General features: G+C 37.0%; 1 protein-coding gene across 1 annotated transcript in view; it reads right to left on the bottom strand.

Annotated features, from left to right (window-relative positions):
- The window catches only part of CFTR (CF transmembrane conductance regulator), a 145472-nt gene that overhangs the window by 17517 nt on the left and 104350 nt on the right, over positions 1-23605 (bottom strand). The window contains exons 23-24 of the mRNA XM_004602252.2: positions 10569-10820; positions 1274-1429 (exon numbers count right to left, since the gene is read on the bottom strand). Of these exons, the coding sequence (XP_004602309.2) occupies positions 1274-1429; positions 10569-10820 (408 nt within the window). The remainder of the gene's footprint in view (positions 1-1273; positions 1430-10568; positions 10821-23605) is intronic.

Here is a 23605-nt window from a genome sequence, read left to right as displayed (position 1 = left end):
GTAAATACATCAAGAAACAAAAACTTTTTTCTAGATTTTTGTCAGTCTACCTGGAGATGCTCCTGACATTAATTTTGTATTCAAAGTAGAAAACGGTAAAATTCTTTGCAGTAGAATGGATATGGTGCCCATTTGTACAAAGGGAGCAATGTAATAATTAAAACCAACATAATAAAACAGTGACAATATATAGAGATGATGGCAAGTTTAACAGAACTACAGCGCATGCCTTTCAGATTTGGTCCCAGTAAAAATACTTCTAGGTGTTCATTTAGATAGTTTTTCTCATATATAAGAAATTCTCTTGCACAATAACTCAGAATGCTACTAAGCTCGTGAAACTAGAGATCCTTTGTAATCTGAATCAAAGAAAATGACATTTAAAAATTAAACAGTTGCAGATAATTTGACATGGTGCATTCTACCCAAAGAACAAAAAACAATCATGACTTTCTATTTTCAATTCCACTAGCTCATGCTTCCAAGTGTTTGTTTTTCCAGCAGCATCTTTTGTATCTTGCAAAGCATTTCTCAAACTGCTGTTATTGCTAACATGGAACTCACAGTGAAGCAGAATGAAAAACAAAAGTTGTACACAGATTGTGTCTTTAGGAAAAAGGCTTCCAAAATGAATGATAGTTTAATACCTGTGTTTCAATGTATTCTAAATTTGTAGAGAGAGAATTTTTCTCCCTATAAAAAGACTGTATAGGGCCACAGAGATAGTTCATCTGGAAGAGTGCTTGCAAAGGACTGATCCCCTGACCAGTGCCTGGAGTGATCCCTGAGTACAGAGTCAGAGGTAAGCCCTGAGCACTGCCAGGCCTAGCTCCCTCCCACCACCACCACCGAAAGAAAATGACTGCATAAGGTTGGAGAGGAAGTACAGGGCTAAGGCACTTATTTAGCAAGTGGTGGACTCCAGTTCAATTCCCGGTCCTGCATATGTTCCCCCAAGTACTGCAGAGGTGACTCAATAAATTGAGTATATTTTACTAGGAAATGTAAATTTCTTGAGCATAAATACCTAGTAATGGTAACAATTTTATTCAAACACTTTTTCTGTAAGTCCTTTTTTTTTTTTTGCGCTTTTTGGGTCACACCTGGCAATGGTCAGCGGTTACTCCTGGCTCTGCACTCAGGAATTACCCCAGAAAGTGCTCAGGGGATCATATGGGATGCTGGGAATTGTACCCAGATCAGGCACATGCAAGGCAAACGCCCTACCTGCTGTGCTATTGCTCCAGCCCCTCTGTAAGTCTTTTTAGCTTACCTGTGGTATGACTCCAAAGGCTTTCCTCCACTGTTGCACAGTTATTGAATCCCAAGACACACCATCAATTTGGATTTCTCCTTCCGTATTCAGGAGTCTCAAAAGAGCCGATAACAAAGTACTCTTCCCTGACCCAGTTCTTCCCAAAAGACCCACCTAGAATATAACAGAGATGCTGTTGATTTTATGAAATAAAGTTAATCTGCCACTGCATTTCAATTAAAATATGGCTAGAACTATTTATAAATTCATGAATATTTTCACTTATTAATTCCAATCTTTTCTACACTCATAATTTTAACCAATAGTAATCTAGAGCATAAAAAATACAACATAAAAAGCTCAGATACATTAGTCATGAGACACTAATACTGGCTTCATTTGTCAATGGGATCATTTGTCAACAACAATAGCAAAGTAAAGTTGAACATGCTCATTTTTACATTGAGTAAAACGAAGATACAGTACTTTATGCACATTACTTTTAAGATATTTCAATTTAGAGGTAAGGGCTAATTTTCTCTTATTTTATTTTTACTTTTTAAATGTGTTTTGTGGGGGGGTATTTTTAAGTTTTTGTTTATTTATTTGGCCCAACTTGGCAACTCTCAGGGGTTGCTACTCAGTCTGTGCTCAGGAATTACTCCTGTGATGCTCAGTGGACCATGCTGGGTACTGGGTATCAAACCCAGGTCAGCCAAACACAAGGGAAGTGCCCACAAAACCATTGTTTCGGCCCCATTACTTTGTTTTTCTTCTGTTTCTTCTTTTTTGTTTGTTTTCATTCTTTTGTTTTTCTCATTTGGGGAGGAAACTAATTTTAACTATGACTATGAGTCAAAATTAAAACACCAGAAACAATTCTAACATTTAGATTTTGTCCTTATATCTGAAGCAAGGCCATATTCAACCTGATGGTAAACAGGCCAACAAGAACAGTTTGAGGGAGCAGGTTGAGTCGCACCATCTCTTCCTCAGTAGAAAAAAGCTTGAAGAATTGCCAGATCAGGTTTTTATATCCACTATGATTTACAGAAAGATAATTTAGGAAGTGTAAAAAGATAATAGGAGAGGGGCTAGAGAGATAGTATTGTATGTAAGACACTTGCCTTGCACATGACTGGCCTGTATTCAATCTTGGCATCTCATATGGTCCCCTAGCATCGCCTGAAATAATTCCTGAGTGCAAAGCCAGGAGCAAACTCTGAATATTACCACCAGGTGTGGCCCTCAAATACCACACACAAACAAAAGATAATGGGAGAAAAAGAAAAGATTTTGTTACCTAAACACAGCAGCATAGCAGAGAAATGGGAACGTCATGGATTACAAGGGGAAAACAGAGCTATAAGGGACCCATAAGAAGCCCCAGTCCTGATTTCTGGTACTACTCAGTTTCAACTCTGGAAAGAAGGTGCTAACAATGAGATAGGTCATTACTGAAGTTCCTGAAGACCAAAAAGCTGCCCAGTATTTTGCAGTATTGAATCAACATTCATTTCTTCCTCTAAGATTATTCCTATTTTTTTGCCATTACATTTTGCAGTAGAACTGAGTAAATAATCTTTCAGAAGTAGTGATTTTTATACTGCCTCTGGAAAGGGACTTTAAAACCAGACAATAAAAATGAGTTTTTGTATGCTTACTTTCAACTCCTCTATTTATTTAATCATAGACTAGCAAATATTTATAAATCAGAATAAACAGTTGAATCATAAGCAATGCTTTATAGTATACATCTTTATGTAACAATGTTAACAATTTGTTGAAAGCTTGATAATAGCCTGATTATAAACTAAGATTCTGGGACAAACGAGTACACTAAAAAGGCACAATTATCACAAAAACTATATTGTGACTTTCATAAGTGTTAGTTCTCAAAAACACGTGAAAAATCAGATAAACTATTATATGCAATAGCCTGTTGAATTTCTTCATACTACTAATCACAAATGGTAATTTCTTTTTTTTCCTTGGTTATTGTTAATGTTCAACCTAATAATATAAGATCCACAAGGGAAGGATAGTATATCTTGTTTACCACAGAATTCCTAGCACCTGGCATAGTGGTCGGTTCCGGTTCAAAGTGTGTGATAAATACAGTATTTATTTAGATAATCTGAAAAACAGTTAAACAAAATAAATGAATGGATAGGTAGATGGATGAGTTGGATGGATGGATGGATGGATGGATGGATGGATGGATGGATGGATGGATGGATGGTAGGAAGAAAGGCAGGAAAGAAGAAAGGAAGGGTAGATGAATAATCTTATTTTTGATTGATTTTTAAATGAATACCTAGTTTTAATATCTTGCAGAATTTCATATGCTTACTTCTGCTTTTGATTTATTCCAAGTGTTACAAACACATTCACCATATGCTGTGTTTTTGTATAAGTTTCATATAAGCAATCTGAACATACCCTGTATAAGTGAGGTAAGGGAGAAGTCCTTGCAGTCAAAATGCCTATAGATCTTAGCATTTTGAACCTTAGTTCAAATGACTGAGATAAATGACCACATTTCCCTTCTTAAGAAGAAAACACTAAAATTTTAAAATAACTTGTTTTTTTAGTGGGGAGAAAGCTGGGTTGAATGGCAATTTGTAAGCCCTTTGTTTAAGTTTTTTTTGTTTTAAGTTTTTATCTATTGCTCTGGCTTCCTTTTATTATTGAACTGCTGGTTGTGCATAATGTTTGAAACACTTCTCAGTAGTAAAGAACTGTACTGGTTTATCACTAACAAAGTCCTTTCGTTGTTTATGTAATTGTCATGTAATAATTCTTTTCCGGGATTTGTTCTTCTGGATTTCTCAGTGATCTGTTGAATAAGGCCAGAGTACTTACTACAAATAAGCTTTTAAGATAAACCCTAATTCTAAGTCGCTGTTTTCTAGTAACTTCAATCCACTTCCTCTCTGAGAATTTTGGATCAAGATAAATCAAAGCTTTATATGGCAAGTTAACAGTGTTGGGTTTGGTGCTAGCTGTTAACTGAACTGTACCATGAATAGAACACTCTCAGTACATTCTTGGAAGAGTGTCTTGTTCACCACATTAATGTAGCTGCAGAATAAAACCTGCTGTAGTTCATTGTTCCTTTGTGTCTTATAGAAATCAAGATGACAAAGTAAATGAAATTTATTCCCTAGTTTTTTTTTAACCCAGTTTTTATTTTAATCTTATATTTTGATATGTTCCTTTTCTTTAAAAAAAACATAATTCTTGAGAATGTTTTCATAACTCAATATAAATTGCTAAATAATGCAGCTACTTCCCACTTATTTCCATTAATATGGAAAGTCATGTGTTTAACAAATCAAACAGGCATTTAGATATTTACATTGCTATGATCTGAGCCTCAAGCAGCTGAGTATTTTAAAGACTATACAAATGAAGACAATACAAATAGGACTGGAGCAATAGCACGGTGGGTAGGGTATTTGCCTTGCACGAGGCCAAACTGGGTTCAAGGTTCCTCTGTCCCTCTTGGAGAGCCCAGCAAGCTACTGATACTATCTCACCTTAAGGACCAGAAGGGCAGAGCCTGGCAAGCTACCCAAGGCATATTCAATATGCCAAAAACAGTAACAAGTCTCACAATGGAGACATTACTGGTGCCCGCTCGAGCAAATCGATGAGCAACAGGATAACAGTGATAACAGTGATACAAATGAAGACAGACAATTCACCTAAAGAAACATTTTTATTTATGAGTAATCATCTTTTAAATTGTTGGCTGGAAAAATATTTTATGTACATATATGATATATGATATATAATTTATATGTGTGTAATACATACATATGTATCATATCTATTATATAGCATCTATAGCAGTTTTAAAACTGCCTGCTTAACACTAAAGACCTGGTTCCAAATTTAAATCTCAAACTACACTGAATTTAAAAAGGAAATAAATAAGAAAAGCAGAAAAGGTATTCTTTTTGGGGAAAGTGACTCATATTAAAATTTACACACACACAAATTTTTAAAAAAACAATTGAAATTGAAAAGGAGTTTTTAAAGTGAAAACTGTGAAAAAAAGTTGCTACATTTCTCAAGCACTGAAAATAGATCTTGGGGCTGGGTATTTACACAAGCTCAAGCCAAACAACACAGCAATCTCCCAGCATTGCCAATGAAGTCCTGGAGATTCCCTACAAATGTGACCTGTAAGCCCCCAAGCACTGCTGGGGTGGCCCTAGGTGGCCCCTGGCCCATGTGGGGCTGCCTCACACCATATCCTCAGGCCTTGCACGGAACCACCAACCTGGTTAGCGGTGTATTGCTGGAAGTGACCGCTGGCCTCCCTGAGCCTACTTGGAAGAACATCACCCAAATAAAATAAAATAAAATTTAGGGGCTTTGTAATGTCAAGTCACAACTTAGGAGCAGGTCAAGTAGTAGGACACACCTTCCTTAAAAATAAGTGGTACATACTTAATATGAATATACTTGTTTTTTCTATATAGAATGTTGACTTTTCCATTGCTTCTCCAGGATGCATTGCTGAGTCTGTGTATCTCCCTAAACCCCCATTCTCATGTTCGAACCTTAACCCCCAGTGTGATGGTATTAGGAAATAATTAGATTGTGAGGATAGAGTGCTAACAAACAGGATTGTAACCTTGTAACAGAAGCCCCAGAGAAGAGAAATCATACCACATATGGTCTCTGCTCAACAAATTTAAACAAAAAAATGCAGTCACAGATAGATAGTTGGCAAACCTCCGATGGAAAAAAGTACACAAGTCAAAAAACAAACTAGGGTAAATTTAAGAATATTTCATATAAATGAAGATGAATATTTAATTTCTCAAAAATGTGGCATACAATGAGAAAAATGCAGAGGTAAATTTATAGCATCAAATGTGTATATTAGAAACAAAGAAATAGCTGAAATCAATAATCCAACTTTCAAGAAATTAGCAAAATACTCGGAGAAAATTTTTTTTGAAAAAAAAATATGCCATAACCAGCACATTATAGCATGTTTTCAAGGTCAGTGCAATATTTGAAAATTCACTAATTGTATCTGAATTGTAGCTTGACTCGGGGCCTCACCCAGTGGTGCTTCGGGCTTATGTCTAGCTCTGTGCTCCGGGATTTCTCATTAAAAATAAATAAGCAAGAATAAAACTCACTAGATAATATAAGTAAGTGCAGACAATTTTAACCAAACCCAAATGTACTTTTTGATAAAACTCTCAAAAGTAGGAACTGAAGGAATGACCTCAAGAAATTCAAGGCTTTCCTGCTAAGATCAGAAATAAGGCAAGAAAGCCCTCTTTCATCGACCCTTTTCACATTGCACTAGAAGTTCTAAATACTGCAATAAAACAAGAAAAGGAAACAATAGGCATACAGAGAAGGAAGGAAGAAATAAAATGGCCTTCGTTTACAAATGACATTATCACATATGTAGAAAATCCAAAGAAATCATCAACAAAACTGCTGGAACTAATAAATGATTATAATAAGGTCGCAGGATACGAGGTTAATGTACTAAACAGCAATTGTTTTCCTACATACCAGCAATGTACAAGGGAAATCTGAAGTTAAAAAAACAATACCATTTACGTTAGCATCCCCAAAATGGTTTAATTTGGGTATAACTTAAAAAAAAATACCTTCAGTTCCCCAACTCCTTATTTGGTGGTTTACTTTAACTACCCTTATCTCCTTCCCTATTTACTAAAAATATTCTAACCTGGTTAAAAAAAAAAATTTTCTTATAAGTCATCCTCTTACATGCTCTTTTAATTTTTTTCTCTCTTATGTTTTTGCTTTCTTTCCTACTGCCAACTATGGTATTCTATATAAATTCTCATTTAAATTCTCACATAGTCTCTAACTCTTCGCAATTAGAATTCTACTTTTTTTACTCTATCCTAAAGATTCTCCAGTGGAGTGGGTTTTTTTTTTTTGTTTGTTTGTTTTTGTGTTTTGTCTTTCTTGTTTTATTTTAGACACCATGGTTTACAAAAAGATTGATGGTAGGGTCTCATGCACAAGACATTCCAGCACCAAACCTTCCACCATTTTCCCAGGGTCTCCTCCCCCTCATTTTATTTCCATCCCCACAGTCAGATTCTGACTAAAGATCAGTTCTCAGGTTCTTGCACTTGGGCATTTGTTATTCCACTCTTATGTGACTTTATATGTAAGAGAGAGCTCATTCTGTATCTGTCCTTCTTCGTCTGCCTAACTTCATTCACACTGATACTCTCCAAATCCATCCACATAGCAGCAAATTGCATAACTTCCTCTTTTCTTATAGCCAAGTAGGAAGTGCTTCTAAAGCTTGGATAGGCATGCATTAGTATCGCATGGAAGATATGATAAAGTACAGATCATTACCTTTATTTCAAGAGAATTTTTTTTTTCAAGTAGGGCTATGTGGTGTTTAAATTTATTTTTTTTTATTTAGGGGCCAGAGAGATAGTTTAGGAGGTAAGGCACATGCAACGCATATGACTGTGAGTATTGTGACCCTGATTTGAAGAGCATTATCACAGAAGGTCCCCTGAGCACTGCTAGGGATCTAACCTGAGCACATATCCAGAAATAGTCCCTGATTACCACTGGGCGTGGTTCATGTCCTCAAAATGAAACAAAAATAAAATAAAAATACATTTATTGGGGGTTTTTTCTTGGCTTTTTGGGTCACACCCGGCGATGCACAGTGGTCACTCCTGGCTCTGCACTCAGGAATTACCCCTGGCGGTGCTCAGGGGACCATATGGGATGCTGGGAATCAAACCCAGTTCAGCTGCGTGCAAGGCAAACGCCCTTCCCACTGTGCTATCACTCCAACCCCGAAGAATATATTTATTATAAGTTCTGGTGATTCAGATGACTATGGTTCAGAGGCCATGCTATGAGAACGAATGCTCTTGACTACTGTAAACCACTACTCAAAGACCACTTAATAGCAAAATCAACTAGAATTTTCTGAATATTCAACGTCCTTTATTGCTTTGTTTCTCAAGAGCCATAGTTCCCATATCTTGCTGAAATCTTATCTCCCATTGCATTTACATATCTCCCAATTTGACTAACAGTAATTATTTTCTGTAATGTTTAAGTTTTGAGTCCTGATTGCAGAACCAGGAGTTAAACCTGAGAGTAGCTGGATGTTACCCCAGAAAAAAAAATCGGAGTAATTTCCAAATAGCAGTATTTCAGTGGCCAGAGACTTATAGTGCAGTGCTCAGGACCTCTGGAGCCATGACTTAACTCAAGGCTTTGCCCATGCTAGGTCTGTCCTCTGTCATTGGAGTTAGCTCCTTAACCTCTGAAATAACATTCTTAATTGGGGCTGGAAGGATAGTACAGTAGGTAGGGTGCTCGCCTTGCATATAAATGACCCGGGTTCAATCCGTTGCACCTCCTATGGGCCCCTGAGACCACCAGGAGTGATTTCCTGAGTACAGCTTCAGGTGTAAGCTCCCCCCAAAATAAATGAACAAATAAAATAACATTCTTAATTTAATTTTTTTTGAGAACTGCCTAGTCTTACTAAAATAAATAAATAAATAATAAATAAATAAAACCAATGTAATAACCCTTCCTAGATTTATAGACTGGCACAGAATCAGGAATGGAAGGGCAATATAGAACAACATTTATAGGCGCCATCTCAGCACATCAACGGCTTTGATCCAGAGACACAGCAATGAATTCCGTAAGACAGCAGCTCGCTAGAGATCTCTCCAGACCCTATACCAAGCCAATCCCACAGGGGCACCTCAGATGGAGAGAGAGTACGCCCTCTCTGCCACCCCAGATGAAACCCCAGTGGCCACGAGCTTCCGGAAGTAAAACCCAAGTACACGGGTTCAAGGACTAAGACTCCAGGCCACATGGTGGCAGTGGAGACAGGCAGGCCCTTCCAGTCTCCCCTCCCATCCACTTGGGGTACTAGCTGTCACACCCATGAACTACCTCTGGGCACCATCTCAGTGCATCAATGGTCTTCATCCAGAGACTCCCAAATGAAACTCAAAATGGATTAGCTCCCTACACAGATGTCTCTGGGCCCCAACCATTTATAATTTTAGAATTCCAGAAGCAGCTCCTTCTGGATATCGTGAATATCATGATATTCATAATAAGCAATAGAAAATAAAATATTTAGCATCTGGCCCTGCAGGCAGGCTTGAATGAGGGTGGAAAAATTCAAAATAATGGTGGTGGTTAGGTATAATGGTGATGGGATTGGTGTTGAAATATTGAATGTAATCAATGTGAACAATCTAATGAAAATAAAATTTAAACAAACAAACAAAAAACAACATTTATGGAGCATGAAGTGATGGAGAATAAATGACAGTCTCTTTCTCTGAGAATCCACTTCAGAATTGGTGTATTTGAGAACTTTTAATATACTTGATCCACCGCTAAGGTCCATAAGAAGCACTTTAAAAGAATGCATGCTGTAAAGATATATTTAACTTTTTAAGCAATAGAGTTATTTTTTAGTAAATATTTTTTGCTTATTATTGTTACTATGAAACAGTATACCTTTATTAAAACTCTAAATACATCAAAAAAATAAAGTATTACTTGTTTCAGAGCATAAATGAAAAAAAATTAGAAGAAATGGGCAAGAAGCTAAAATAGAATGCTTTTCAGATATCTGGAGTGGAAGTGAGTTTCACAGTGAAAAACTTTAAGCATGTTATACTTTTTTGCTTACCTGATGGATTTTTGTTAAAAAAAAAATGGAGATGGCAAGGGTGGTATGTGTATGTGTGTGTGTGTGTGTGTGTGTGTGTGTGTGTGTGTGTGTGTGTGTGTAGATTCCTAAGAAGTGCTCTAAGGCATCAAGGCTACACCCAGAAATATCCAGACAACTGGGTCAGACCCAGTAAAACAATGTTGCTTAGGTCAGCAGTACTGGGGACCTCCAGGGTAGCCCCCAGCAGTTTTTGTGGGGGTTGACATATAGTACCAAGGATTAAACGTAGGTCCTTACACTTATAAGAAAAGAGGCTCACCCTTGAACTATGTCCCCAACCCCTACTTAATAGCTTCATTAATTTTCCTCCTAGAAATCAATAACTTATTATGGAGGTAGAATGATATGTAGAAGTGAAAGATCTAAGCCTTTGTAAACTAAATTCATATGAGTAAAGAGAATGACTCCATATGATAATTGAAATATGTTGTGTTCAATACTGGTCTTCTTTTATAATGACAGTGTTACAGACAGATTTTAGTCTCAGTTGATTACTACACTTTCCTAATGAAAAGAGGTCTAACAAAGCAAAGAGAACTTAAAACTCACCCTCTGGCCTGGACTTATAGAGAAGGAGATGTTCTCTAGTATGGCATTCCCTCCATCTATATATTTTGCAGTGAGGTCTTTGATGGTCATTTGGCCACCTGAGGGCCAGATATCCCCTTTTTTTGCATGTTGATTCTCAATAATCATAACTTCTGAGAGTGGACCACCCTTGGATGGCTTGACTGCCTTGGTAGGTTTACTTTCTTCTGTTGGCATATCAATAAATTTGAAGACTCGGCTCACAGATCGCATCTGAAATAATAAAAAAAAAATGTCTATTTTGTTTGTGAGAGCTGCAGGCAATGTCATATATTAGTTTGACTCTCCCTAAAAAATAGTTTGTTAGATCTGGCCCTAGCTAGTCATCACTTAGTTATTTGTCAGAAGGTCTTTCGATAGAGAGGAAATAATTGAATATAATTAGAAGCTTAACCAAAGAGAATTAACTAGGACTTATACAAATGAGCTCTGGATAGACCTGTTTATTTTTCTGTGATCACATAATTCTCAGTTATGTAAGTCACGCATCAATAGTCAAACTTTATTCAAATGAGTAAATAATGCCAGGAGAAATTGTTTTCTGCTATGAGCAGCTCTATACAATGTTGTATAACTGGTACAATAATATGTTCCACAGCTCAAAATCACTATTAAAAATTCCTGCCTTTCTCTTAAACTACCTGAATAACTATAATTCTTTAAGCCAAATAGATGGTAAATGGATTCTTCTGTAGCACTGTCATTGTCATCCCATTGTTTATCGATTTGCTCAAGCTGGCACCAGTAACGTCTCCATTGTGAGACTTATTTTTACTGTTTTTGGCATATCGAATATGCCATGGGTAGCTTGCCAGGCTCTGTTGTGTGGGTGGGATATTCTCAGAAGCTTGCTGGGGTCTCCGAAAGGGATGGAGGAGTCAAACCCAGGTCGGTCGAGTGCAAGGCAACTGCCCTACCCACTGTGCTACCACTCCAGCCCAATGGATTCTTAATGTTTAGTAAATTTTCAATACCTTCAAATGCTCTTAAAACAAATTTAAGGGATTTAAATTTATCTAAAAATAGTTAATTTAAATCTAAATTACTTAAAGATCAATTTACATTGCTAACAAAGGGGACTATCTCTAGAAGCTATATCTGAAAGTAAATTGCTCTATAAAAGCATTACTGGAACAGTTAACAAAGTATATTAATTGCATGCAGAAATTATAGTTCAACTATTTTAAAGATGTTTAGTTAAATTTTTAAACATGAACATATATCTATGAATGATGAAAATTTGTTATAAACACTATTTGTAAAATAGTCTGACAAAATAGCCACCTAATATTTGAAAAAAATTTAAAAATCAATAAAGGAGTGGATATATGACTCATTTCATATACAACAAAGAGTTTAAAAGCATTGATTTCACTCATTTTTTTTTAATTTTATAATTTTACTATCTTGACCCAGAGAGTCTCTTGCCCGTGCACCTGGCTGTCTTCCCTGGGGCCCTTCAGAAGGGGTGGGGGGGTGGGATTCAGTTTCCCTCCGCACACCAAGCAGAGCTCCCACAGCTGAAGATCTCCGGAGCCTAGCCACAGCCATGCTCAAGGCCCCTGTCCACACGTTTGGATGAGCCTCACGCATGAAGGAACTGGCAGAGGAACCCAGGTATGTGGGATCTGGAGCTGAGACATCCAAACATGCTTGGATCGAGACTGGGCCTCTTCCACCCAGATTCCCCATTTTCCAGTAGCTAGGCGTCACACCCAGGGACTGCCCCCAGTGCCATGTAATCCCACCAACAGCCAACATCCAGAGACTATAAAACCAAGCTCCAGCTCCCGGAAGACATCTTATAGCCTACTTGTCCCTCTGGGAGAACCTGGCCAGCTACTGAGAGTTTTCTGCCCACATGGGAGAGCCTCACAAACTCTCCATAGCATATTCATATGCCAAAACCAGTAACAATGATGGGGCTCATTCCCCTGACCCTGAAAGAGCCTCCAATGCAGCACCATTGGAAAGGACAAGTAAAGAGAGGCTTCTAAAATCTCAGGGCTAAGAGGAATGGAGACGTTACGAGACCACTCGAGAAATTCAACAATCAACGGGATGATCAACTATCTTGAGCCTGTGGTTAATCTTTTACCAGATATTAATAACTTACTTAAACTAAAACTATTTTAAAAATTAACTGCTCTCTCTCTTTCTGTCTTAATAATAATGGTTGTTCCTGACTATTCAGTCAAGAATTTAAGGTAGCCAGAGAGATAGTACAAGAATTAAGATGTTTGCCTTCTGTGTGGCCAATCCTAGGTTGATCCTATGCAATGAATATGCTCTTCCAATCATCCCCTGGCTTTATTTCTTAGCACAGAGCTAGGAATAATCCCTGAGTACTATAAAGTGTGACCCACCAACCCAAAAGAATTTAACCTTCTCCTTTCCAATGTTAACTTACTTTATCTTATTTATAACTAAGACTGGTCTATTTATTTTGGAAAAATAAGAGGGTAGGAGGAAATGCATACAGGGGATTTGCTTCTATTATTTTACTTTTCATACATAGACGGTGAAATGGGAAACATCTTCAGACTGGTACATTGTCATAAGTATAGACATTGATCTTTAGTTGAATATTAAAAGTTTGATCTTAGTACACTTTATTTACTGTGCATCTTCACATGCCACTGAGCAAGGCTTCTCTGTTGAAGCACCTTTTTCTACTGAGTAATTCTGTGTTTTAGCTTCCTTTTTCGTGAAAATGTCTTCAAATTATCTCCAGTAACTGTTCGAGAATCAAAAGTAGAACCCTTTTAAAGAAAACTCCACTAAAGAGGTGAATTATTCAAAGGGAATTGTCCACATTAGCCTTGAATAACTCTTGGATAATAAAAATCATAGAGTCACTATTGCTCCCTCATATAATATCTTAAATTCCAGATTCTTGGGAACTTCAAATCTTGCTTCAATTTTTTTTATTAATACCCAAATTATATATATGGGGAATTTAGCAGCTCTCTATAAATTGGAATTGTAGTGACCACTGACATGATACTGTAAGAGACGTAATTTAAACATCGTATATTTATCTTGCATAACATGATGTCACTGTCACTGTCATCCCGTTGCTCATTGTTTTGTTTGAGTGGGCACCAGTACCGTCTCTCATTGTGAGACTTATTGTTACTGTTTTTGGCATATGGAATACGCCACGGGCAGCTTGCCAGGTTCTGCCGTGCGGGTGCGATACTCTCAGTAGCTTGCTGGGCTCTCCGAGAGGGTCAGAGGAATTGAACACGGGTCAGCTGCATGAGAGGCAAATGCCCTACCCGCTGTGCTATCGCTCCAGCACACAACATGATATCATTATCACAAAATTATTACAGAAAGTATAGAAATGTAGCTTAAGATTATAGGATAAAGTTAAGGTGAACAATATTTTTATATGTAAATTTTGTGAGGAATTTTAACCTGTCTTTGTGATATGCTTTAGCAAATCAGAAATGATATAATTGTTTTTTTTCACATTTTAATACTTCCAAGCAATCAAAACATTTAAGTATGGCTACCCAAACTCTCAAAATTTTGTGTATAGTTATTGAAAAACATGAAAATTTAAAACCACAGTTTTGGCAAAGCATAAATTTTTTTGTGTGTCAGGAAAAGCGCTTGAGCACTGCAGAGTACATATTTTACTGTGAGGCTCATTGATGAGGGTGAATTCAGAACTTCTATTTGCAAATGTGGCAAATGGAACATGGCCCAAAATTTAGAAAATAATGTTTTTAACGTATCTGCTTTCATAAACTTGCTTCATGCAACCTGAAGATAGATTAGCATAGTTAAGCACAGCATGGTCAAATATCCCTGACCAAGAACAAGTTCATCTTAACAATGGGCACTCATCCGCAGCATATGAGCAGACATTCACTCAATTCAATGGGCTAGAACATTTTTGGAGGGGGTGGTGAGGAGGGAACTCTGCAGACACCTGCACTAAGTTCAGTTCTGCAGCCACTCTGAATAGATGATGTGACCAGATAAGACCACGAATTACTGACAACTTCCGTTGAACCTCACAGCTCTCCAATTTGCGGCTGCTTCTCAGAAGAGACACCACATCAAAACCAGAACACAGGATATCAACTCTGTCCTTTCTTGTCTCAAAAGGGAAAAAAAAAGAAAGTTGGAGTCCAATTATGGCTTGAAGGTTTGAGCCACATCGTCATTGGTGTATCAGCTTCTAAAGTCAAAGCCTGTAGGACTCAGCAGCATCCGGGCAAACAAAGATGATAAACAAAATGTCAGTGGGTAAGAAACAGGTCCTCTTCTCACCCCAGAATCTAATTTATAAAGGGAGGGTAATAAGGTTCTGATATACCAGTTGCTCTAAAAAGGAGTCTGCCTTGCAGGGGAGAAGGGTGAGGAGACTGGAGAAAGGTCTCAGACACAGGAGGCTCATGCCTCGACTTGAAGCCTAGAGGAATGCTTCAGAGAAACATCTACCTGGCATGGCCTGGGCAAGTGGAAGAGGAGATGGTTGCTAGATGGTGGGACATAACATCAGATTATCCTTTATTTCTCCAAAAAGAAGCCCAATCATTGATTCCTTAAAGTCTTCCCTGCTTCTGGCTTCTCAAAGGAGAAATCACACTCAGGGCAAGATGATCAAAGATTCAAACTATGTGGAACAATGTGCTCCTAGGTTCGATGGGCACACCGATGTCTTGGAAACAGTGAGTGTGATCAAGGACAAGTTAGAACCTGATGTTCCCTCCCTGCAGAATTTTGGCATTCTCTGAACTCTACTCAGGATTTAGGATCTCTTCCAGCAAGATCTGCTAATTTGCCAAGATTGTTTCTTCATTCAATAATATGGGTTCAAGTGGAAAATAAATTTAGTAATAGGAAACACAAAGTCATATTTTTCCACATTTTACTTTATAGCCAAAGATGAATTTCTGAAAACAAGCATGGGTTCAGGATTGTGAAACCCAAAGCTTAAATATTTGACAAATTATTCAATAATCAAAGTTAGCTGATATGATTAAAGATGCGTTCTTGAAACAATCCATGCAAGTCAGAAGACCTGAAGCATATATTTTAGGAATATCACAGTATCACAGTATCCCGTTAATCACCGATTTCTCAGGTGGGCTCAGTAACATCTCATTTCGTCCTTTCCCTGAGATCTTAGAAGTCTATCACGACTTGGCCCTCCTAACAATGTTGCACTGGGGGCTCTTCAGGGTCAGGGGAATGAGATCCAGCTTGGTACTGGCTTTGGCATATGGATACACTATGGGAAGCTTGTGAAGCTGTCTCATGTGGGTAGGAAACTCTCAGTAGCTTGCTAGTTTCTCCCAGAGGGAGAAGTAGGTTATAAAATATCACTTCTGGGATAAGATATCGCTTCTAGGAGCTTGCTTTTAAGTCTCTGGATGTTGGCCATTGATGGGATTACACACACCTGTGTTCCTCTGCCGGTACCTTCACGCATGAGGCCTGTCTGAAGGTGTGGAGAGGGGCTTCGAGCATGGCTGTGGCTAGGTTCCGGTGGTCTTTGGCCGCCTGGAGCTCTGCTCAGGGCGGGGAGGGAAGCTGGAGCCCATCCCCTCTGAGGGGCCCAGGGGAAGACAGCCAGGGTACGGGCAAGAGATTCTCTGTGGATAGGCTATGTGGATAGGCCAAACAAATGGAAAAAAAAACCCAATACCAAATAGACTATCAGAAAGAATTACAGAATTACTGCATCTATTGATTGATATCAGTTCTTTCACATAAAAGGGTAAATTAGGTCTTTCTTCGACTAAAAATTTTCATGACTTAAGAATCATGTCTATGATTCCAGTGTGACCTTGGCTTTCTTGTATGTTTAGTCAGTGTGAAAAGGCATTTAGTTTGGCCTACTTGAAGGACCTATACTTTAAAACATTTCAATCCCTCTATTATCATACTTCACATTAAAATTTTTTCTCCTACAAAGTTTGTAAAGTTTTCACATTGTCAATTTTCCAGATGATTCTTAGTTTACTTGTTTTTTATTTTTGCAATATTTCTATAACTCTGAATTATGAAATCTCTTTACAGTGCTGTGATAACCCGGTTTCTAGAAAATCCAAATGATGAAAGGAGCAAATGGTTTTGTGGAGCAAAGGAATCTAGCCCTACATTTTCTCTTTACAAAATATTTTTACTTCCCTTTTCATCAAAAAAAATGCAAAAAGTAAAATCAGAAGTTATTTTGGGGTGTGTGTGTGTGTGTGTATGTATGTGTGTGTGTGTGTGTGCGTGTGCATGTGCTCGCATGTGTGTTCTCTGGCTTAACCACATCCCTTATAAAGAAAGGTTAAGGTAAGACTGTGGAACTTTTCTTTAATAACATCATAGTCTGAAACGATCTTGTTCTTATGACTCAGGTTATTAATTTAAGACATTTTTATAAGGTAATTAGATTCACTTTTAAAGATCAACTCAGGAGAATTTTTGGAGCGTAATAAACTTCAGTAATGGGACAAAAAATGTAAAGCAGATGATTTTTCAAGTAAAAAAGAAAACACCTTCTTTACCCTGAAATCAATTCTTCCAATTTTGTAGCAGTCTATACAAATTATCTAAAAGTTTCTTCTTTACATGAAGAATAGGTTCAGTGTCTCCGTGCTTGCTTGCCTATCATTTTGCCACCCAAATGTTCCCACCCCAGGTGATGATGGCTACATGAAACAGTCCTGTCTGGGAACCCACAGAACTGGCCTCCCAGTTTTCCTATGGCAACTCTGTTCTATGCAAGGACTCAGAACCTTAAGGTTGATTTTTCCAGTCTACTGTCACTCTAATAATGGCCAAATCTGAACTTTCTATCCATCACAACCTAGATAAATGGACAATGGCACAACAGGTTTTTACCTATCATCTAAATAATAGCCATTAGAATTAGAGTAAGGAATCAACAAGGCTTAAAAGCTCAGTGAAAACAAATAGACAAGACCCAAAAGAGTTTGCTGTATTGAAACTTCCATCTAACCCAAATAGAAACATACACTTTCAGCCTGAGAAGCCAAGGGGGAAAGGGGCATGATTACAGACTGGATTACCTGCTATAATACAGCACTGTCATTTTTGCTGCACAGATACTGTTTTTTACATATGAGATAAAGCAATTCATAATGAACAGAGATTTATCAATGCACTGCACTGTGCTAGGTACTAGATGGGAAAGAATACAACAAGAAATGCTTTGAATGTGCCTTACTGCAATAGGCATTGTGTATTTAAAAAGAAGCTCCTAAAATATGCAGAGTCTCTTGCCCGCACACCTGGCTGTCTTCCCCGGGGCCCCTCGGATGGGATGGGCTCCAGCTTCCCTCACCCTGAGCAGAGCTCCCGGTGGCCGAAGACCACTAGAACCTAGCTGCAGCCATGCTGGAGGCTTCTCTCTACGAGTTCAGATGGGCCTCATGCATGAAGGTACCGGCAGAGGAACCCAGGTATGTGTAATCCCATCAACGGTCAACATCCAGAGAGACTTGAAAGCAAGCTCTCAGGAGCTCGCGCATGGCTGCTTTGCGACCGCGCGATATCTTTAACCTTCTTCTCCCTCTGGGAGAAACTGGCAATCTTCTGAGAGTTTCCTGCCCACATGGGACAGCCTTGCAAGTTTCCCATGGTGTATTTATATGCAAAATCCAGTAACAAGCTGGATCTCATTCCCCTGACCCTGAAGAGCCCCCAGTGCAACATCGTTGGGAAGGCCGAGTAGAGAGAGGCTTCTAAAATCTCAGGGACAGGACGAATGGAGAGGTTACTGAGTCCGCTCAAGAAATTCGACGATCAATGGGATTCCGTGATTCGTGATTCGTGATGTGGCCTATCAGCAACTGCTTGGTGAACACAATTGGACTGATGTGGTGTCCACTAAAAAGTATCAAAGGGAATCTCAAAGGAACATATTAAAATATTTTCTCAAAATTTTTATTATTTTAATATTTTCTCTAGTGATCTTAATTTTTTAAATATTGAATATGTTTTATTTAGTATATTATATTATATTGTAGAGTGAAAGTACTCCATAATAAAGCATCACTCCTCATATGTGCTGTAAATACATCTAGACCTAGATATATCCATACTACATCAATATACCTATGTTTATACCTATTTATTTTTTGCTGTTATATTGGACAAAAATCATTTGCTGAAGGCTTACCAATTCCAAAAATAACTTTATCCCATAGGCCAGAAGGCAGAAGAACTGTGATTCAGTGGCAAATCAAGCCTCACACATTTGTTTAGTCCTATAAAATTAGAACTGTGTAATTGCTATAGAGACCATATATCCTGCAAATCTAAAATTAAAATTAGTTACCTGACCATTTAAAGAAAAAATCAATCCCTTATGACTCAGAAAATTAGAGCTAAATCAAATCTTAGAGTTTATCTAATCCAAGTCATTCACAAGTCTGGATGCAAATTAGAATAAAATTAAATACTTTCAAAACTATAGACAACATGCCTTCTTTCTACTGAGAGAATATTAATTGTCCTTAGAGGACCCAGAGGCATCTGTATATTTTAAAGTTTCTTCTTGTTATGCTGCCAGATTGAAAAACTGATTTCTTCTTGGATGAGAAAACTAAGAAAAACTAAACACAAAAAGTTTAAGTTAACAGACATAAAACTCAGTAATTTATCCAAACTTCCAACATTCCTTCAATCTCTGACAATTTTCATAAGCCTCTCCTACTCAATGAAGACTGGAAAAACATATTACTAATGTTTTTCCTTTTCTCAATTCTAGTAAGACATTGGTTCAGAGTTCTTTGATCAGGTTTGACAACTGCATTAGTGAATAGCTTAATCACTGGATTTCAGCATTCACAGATAGTTGCAAATATATGTGATCCCAAGAAGTGTTTTGAATAATGTCTGCATATATGCTAATTAAGATTTGAAAACATTCATAGGAAAAGATTTGAAAGCTTTCATGCAAACAGGGGTTCAGAAGAGAATGTCAAATTTGATAGGATATAAGAACATTTCTAATTAATATATTTCATTTTACAAACAAGAAAAGTTGTTCATCAAGGGAATCAAAATTTATCTAAGACCAAAGATCTCCCGGGTGGTAAGGCCAGAGTCTGTTATAAAATGAAAAGGCAATGTACAGATGGAAATACAAGAGTTAGATGGAAATATGTCTTGGACCAGAGGTCAAGAGTAGAAAACAATACCACAAAGACTTGTGAAAACAGAAAACAAACACAAGATCAAGAGAACATTACAGGAGAAATGTGTGTATTGTGTGTGCACATGCACTCATGGATATACATATACTTAAACACATACATAAGAAAAATGAATCTGCTTCTCAGATTCTTATAGCAAAAAAAAAATGCTTTAAATACAAGTGAATTGCTTCTGGAGCAATTAATAAAATCAGGTCCCTCTTTTTCTTACCACCAGGTTTCTTGTTGGTCATTATACAATCAGTCACTTGATCTTTACTGGAACCCAAAATAAACACGGGCAATAAAAGGACAAAGGAGAAAGAGAGGGCGTTTCTATTGACAGAAAACTCTTCTCAGATTGCATCAATCTTTTAAGAACTTTTTGGAGCCTCATTGACTGTAAATGTGAGCCCTACAAATGCACTGTCCTCCCTCTCATCTAGGTGGCTGCCTTTCTCTTTTGCTTTTAGGAATTCACAGTGAAACAGGCTTCATTTATCTGCTGTTATAGCTGGAAAAATAAGGAAGTAGAATATATTCTCATAAATCAGATCTTTCGTGTGCGCTCAAGGTGGTAGACAGTCCTGAAAAGGTCAACTGCCTAATTCAAACAATAGAACGGAGTGTGGGGAATTATTAGTCACCAGATGGTTTGATATTGCTAAATTTGAAACTTCGTGCTTATATTCTTCCTAGCTCCTATTTAATATTCATTCATTCATGGAAGTAGAAATCTAGGTATTCATTGCCCATTTAAGGTACATAATGCTGAAGTATCTAAGAATAGGAGAAAGAGAAGTTTTACAGTACTAAAAATGGCAGAAATATTATAATTCAATAGGGAAAAAATCAGATATAGCTTAAGAAGTGAAGACATATATGATAGCTTTAGCAATAACAATAATAATTCATATAGCACTTGAGTTATGAATTTAAAAGGAACTGACACATTTCATCTGTTCTATAGGACGGTATAACAAATATAATGAAAATGAATATACACATAATGCTAAATTAAAAAATAAATTAGAAACAACAGTTTTAAAAATATTATGATATCAGTTTAAATAAATGGATATTCTCTGACTTGGGTGTTTCCAGCAGGAATTATTAAAGTAGATTCTATTATAATTTTACTATATTTTTAATTTCTGGGGTGATTCATGACCTATTAAGCTGTATTAATCATAAGGTGACAGTACTCAGTTGATATTTTTCCAACCTACTATACAAAGCTAGACAAATTAGTAGGTAGAAGTGTTATTTCCTTTTAAGGCTTTCAATACTCCATGTATTTTGTTTGAGAAGATTCTAGACAGAATTTATGTTTTAAAATGTCAAGATCTGGGGATGTAATTCCATGGCAAAGTACATGTCTCACATGCATAAGACCTGGGTTAATCCCCAGCAATGTAATAATAATAATAATAATAACAATAATTTTAAATAATGTTAAGTTTAAGGTCAGGGTCAAGACACTAAATAAGCAAAGTGTGCCTTTAATTTCCTTCATGGGCACAGCAAATCTAAGCCAAAAATTTAACTAATGACACAAATACTGACCTGTAACTTTGTTAAACAAATATTCAATTGATAAAAATTATAACAAACATCTATCATAACTGCATTCAATGATGGAATAGAAAATATGCTAGCAAACTATGTATGATCTCAGCACATAAATAAGATCTATTATAAACAAAATATAAAAGTTTAAGACTAAAAAATAGCAATACTTGAAATTTAAAATTCTATAAACTTAACACAATGGATATAACCAGGGAAAAAATTAGTAAGCTTGAAAATATGTAGAATCCCACTATTATTATCATTACCTCCTTTCCCACACTTAAAGTTTTTGCAGGATCTAATTACTTCCAAGTAATTAGGACTTCTATTCCTCGGTTTGAAGATCATTAAATATTTCTTAGAGACACAATTTAAATGAGATGTCATTTAACCATCTGAAAAATTCTATTTCTCTTTCCAATCTGAGTTTCAACTTAACTGGATGACGTATTCTTGGCTCGGTTAGGAGTATTTTCCACTCAACATTTTGTATACACATTAAGCTTGTCCTGCAGTGTCTGTCAAAAATGTGATAGCAGTCACATGGGATTCCCTTAACAGGCCTCTTTTCCTCTTTATCACTTCATCTTTGATTTTTACCATTTTTAATTTTAATTTGTCTAGCTATACTTCTATTTGTGCTTATTTTGTTTGAAACCCTATAGGATTTTATAATCTGGTTATCTTAACCCTTTTCTCAGTTGGGGATTTTTCAGTTATTATCCACTTAAATAAAAATTAAGACTTTTTCTTTTTTCCTCTTCAAGCACATCTATGATGTGAATATTGTTCTTCCTAATACTGTCCCATCTAGCTCTTATATTAACTTTGTTGTTTTTCAGTCCTTTCATCTTTTTGCTGTTCTTGGATGATTTCCACAACTTTAAGCTCTGGACTGGAGTGATAGCACAGCGGGTAAGGCCTTTGCCTTGCATACGGCCGACCAGGGTTCGATTCCTCCGTCCATCTCAGAGAACCTGGAAAGCTACCAAGAGTATCCCACCCACACGGCAGAGCCTGGCAAGCTACCTGTGGTATATTCGATATGTCAAAAACAGTAACAACAAGTCTCACAATGGAGACGTTACTAGTGCCCGCTAGAGCAAATTGATGAACAATGGGCGACAGTGATACAGTGCTACAGAATATTTAGTTAAAAACCAGTTTGGTCTAAATTGATTTTCTTTTCTTTTAAAAATAGGCAAACTACTTCTTCTGTTGAATAATTTTGGATTATATTCAGACATTTTATATATCCTATTCTGAATTTCTAGATTCTACATTATTTCTTTAAAAAATGTTTGTTTTTTTATTCTCAGATTTTAACTCACTTAAACTCGTAATGTAATCTCTCTTTAGTACAGTGCAAATTTCTGCTTAGTTATTTTATCCCTCATTGAGATAGTTTTTTGAGTGGTTGGCTAGGTTTGGTCTTGGCATCACACTCAGTAGTTCTTAGAGTCAGTAGTTCTGGCTCTGCACTCAAGGATCACTACTGGTGGTGGAAGGAAGGAGGAAGGGAGGGAGGGAAAGACAGAAGAGATGGGAAGGGAAGGGAATAGAAGGGAAGGCAAGGGGAGAGAGAGAAAGAAAGAAAGAAAGAAAGAAAGAAAGAAAGAAAGAAAGAAAGAAAGAAAGAAAGAAAGAAAGAAAGAAAGAAAGAAAGAAAGAAAGAAGGAAGGAAGGAAGGAAGGAAGGAAGGAAGGAAGGAAGGAAGGAAGGAAGGAAGGAAGGAAGGAAGGAAGGAAGGAAGGAAGGAAGGAAGGAAGGAAGGAAGGAGAGAGAAAGAGAGAAAGAAAGACAAAATGCAAAAGTTGCTATTATCTATCTTTCAATCACTGTTGCTTCCTAGAGCACTAATTACTGAAGCATTATCTTAAGTTTTCAGTTGTTCTATTTGTTTAAACTCATGCTTTTTGAAAGCTAGGAGGATGTCAAGTTTCAGTTGGTGTTTTATCAACTTTGTGTAAAGAATGTGTCCTATGTTCATCAGAAACTAAAGTGGAAAGCCCATCCTGTACCACTTTCTTGTCTATGTCTTGGGATCTTTCCAAAATATGCCTGCATTTCTGTTATATGCAAATTACTTCAGATAATTAAAGTTTTTACTTTTTGTTTCAATTTTGTATGATTTACAGTTGGTCTGCATGAGTGCTAATAATATAGGAACTTACTTATCAATGAAAGTCTCATCATCAATTAAAATCAAACTCCCTTGTAGTACTGTGTGAGTGCTGCCAGAACCTGACA

This window comes from Sorex araneus, chromosome 1 (genome assembly GCF_027595985.1).
Source record: "Sorex araneus isolate mSorAra2 chromosome 1, mSorAra2.pri, whole genome shotgun sequence".
NCBI classification, from domain to species: domain Eukaryota; kingdom Metazoa; phylum Chordata; class Mammalia; order Eulipotyphla; family Soricidae; genus Sorex; species Sorex araneus.
Note: the sequence above shows the minus strand (reverse complement) of the source record. Positions and strands in the feature narration are given on the sequence as shown.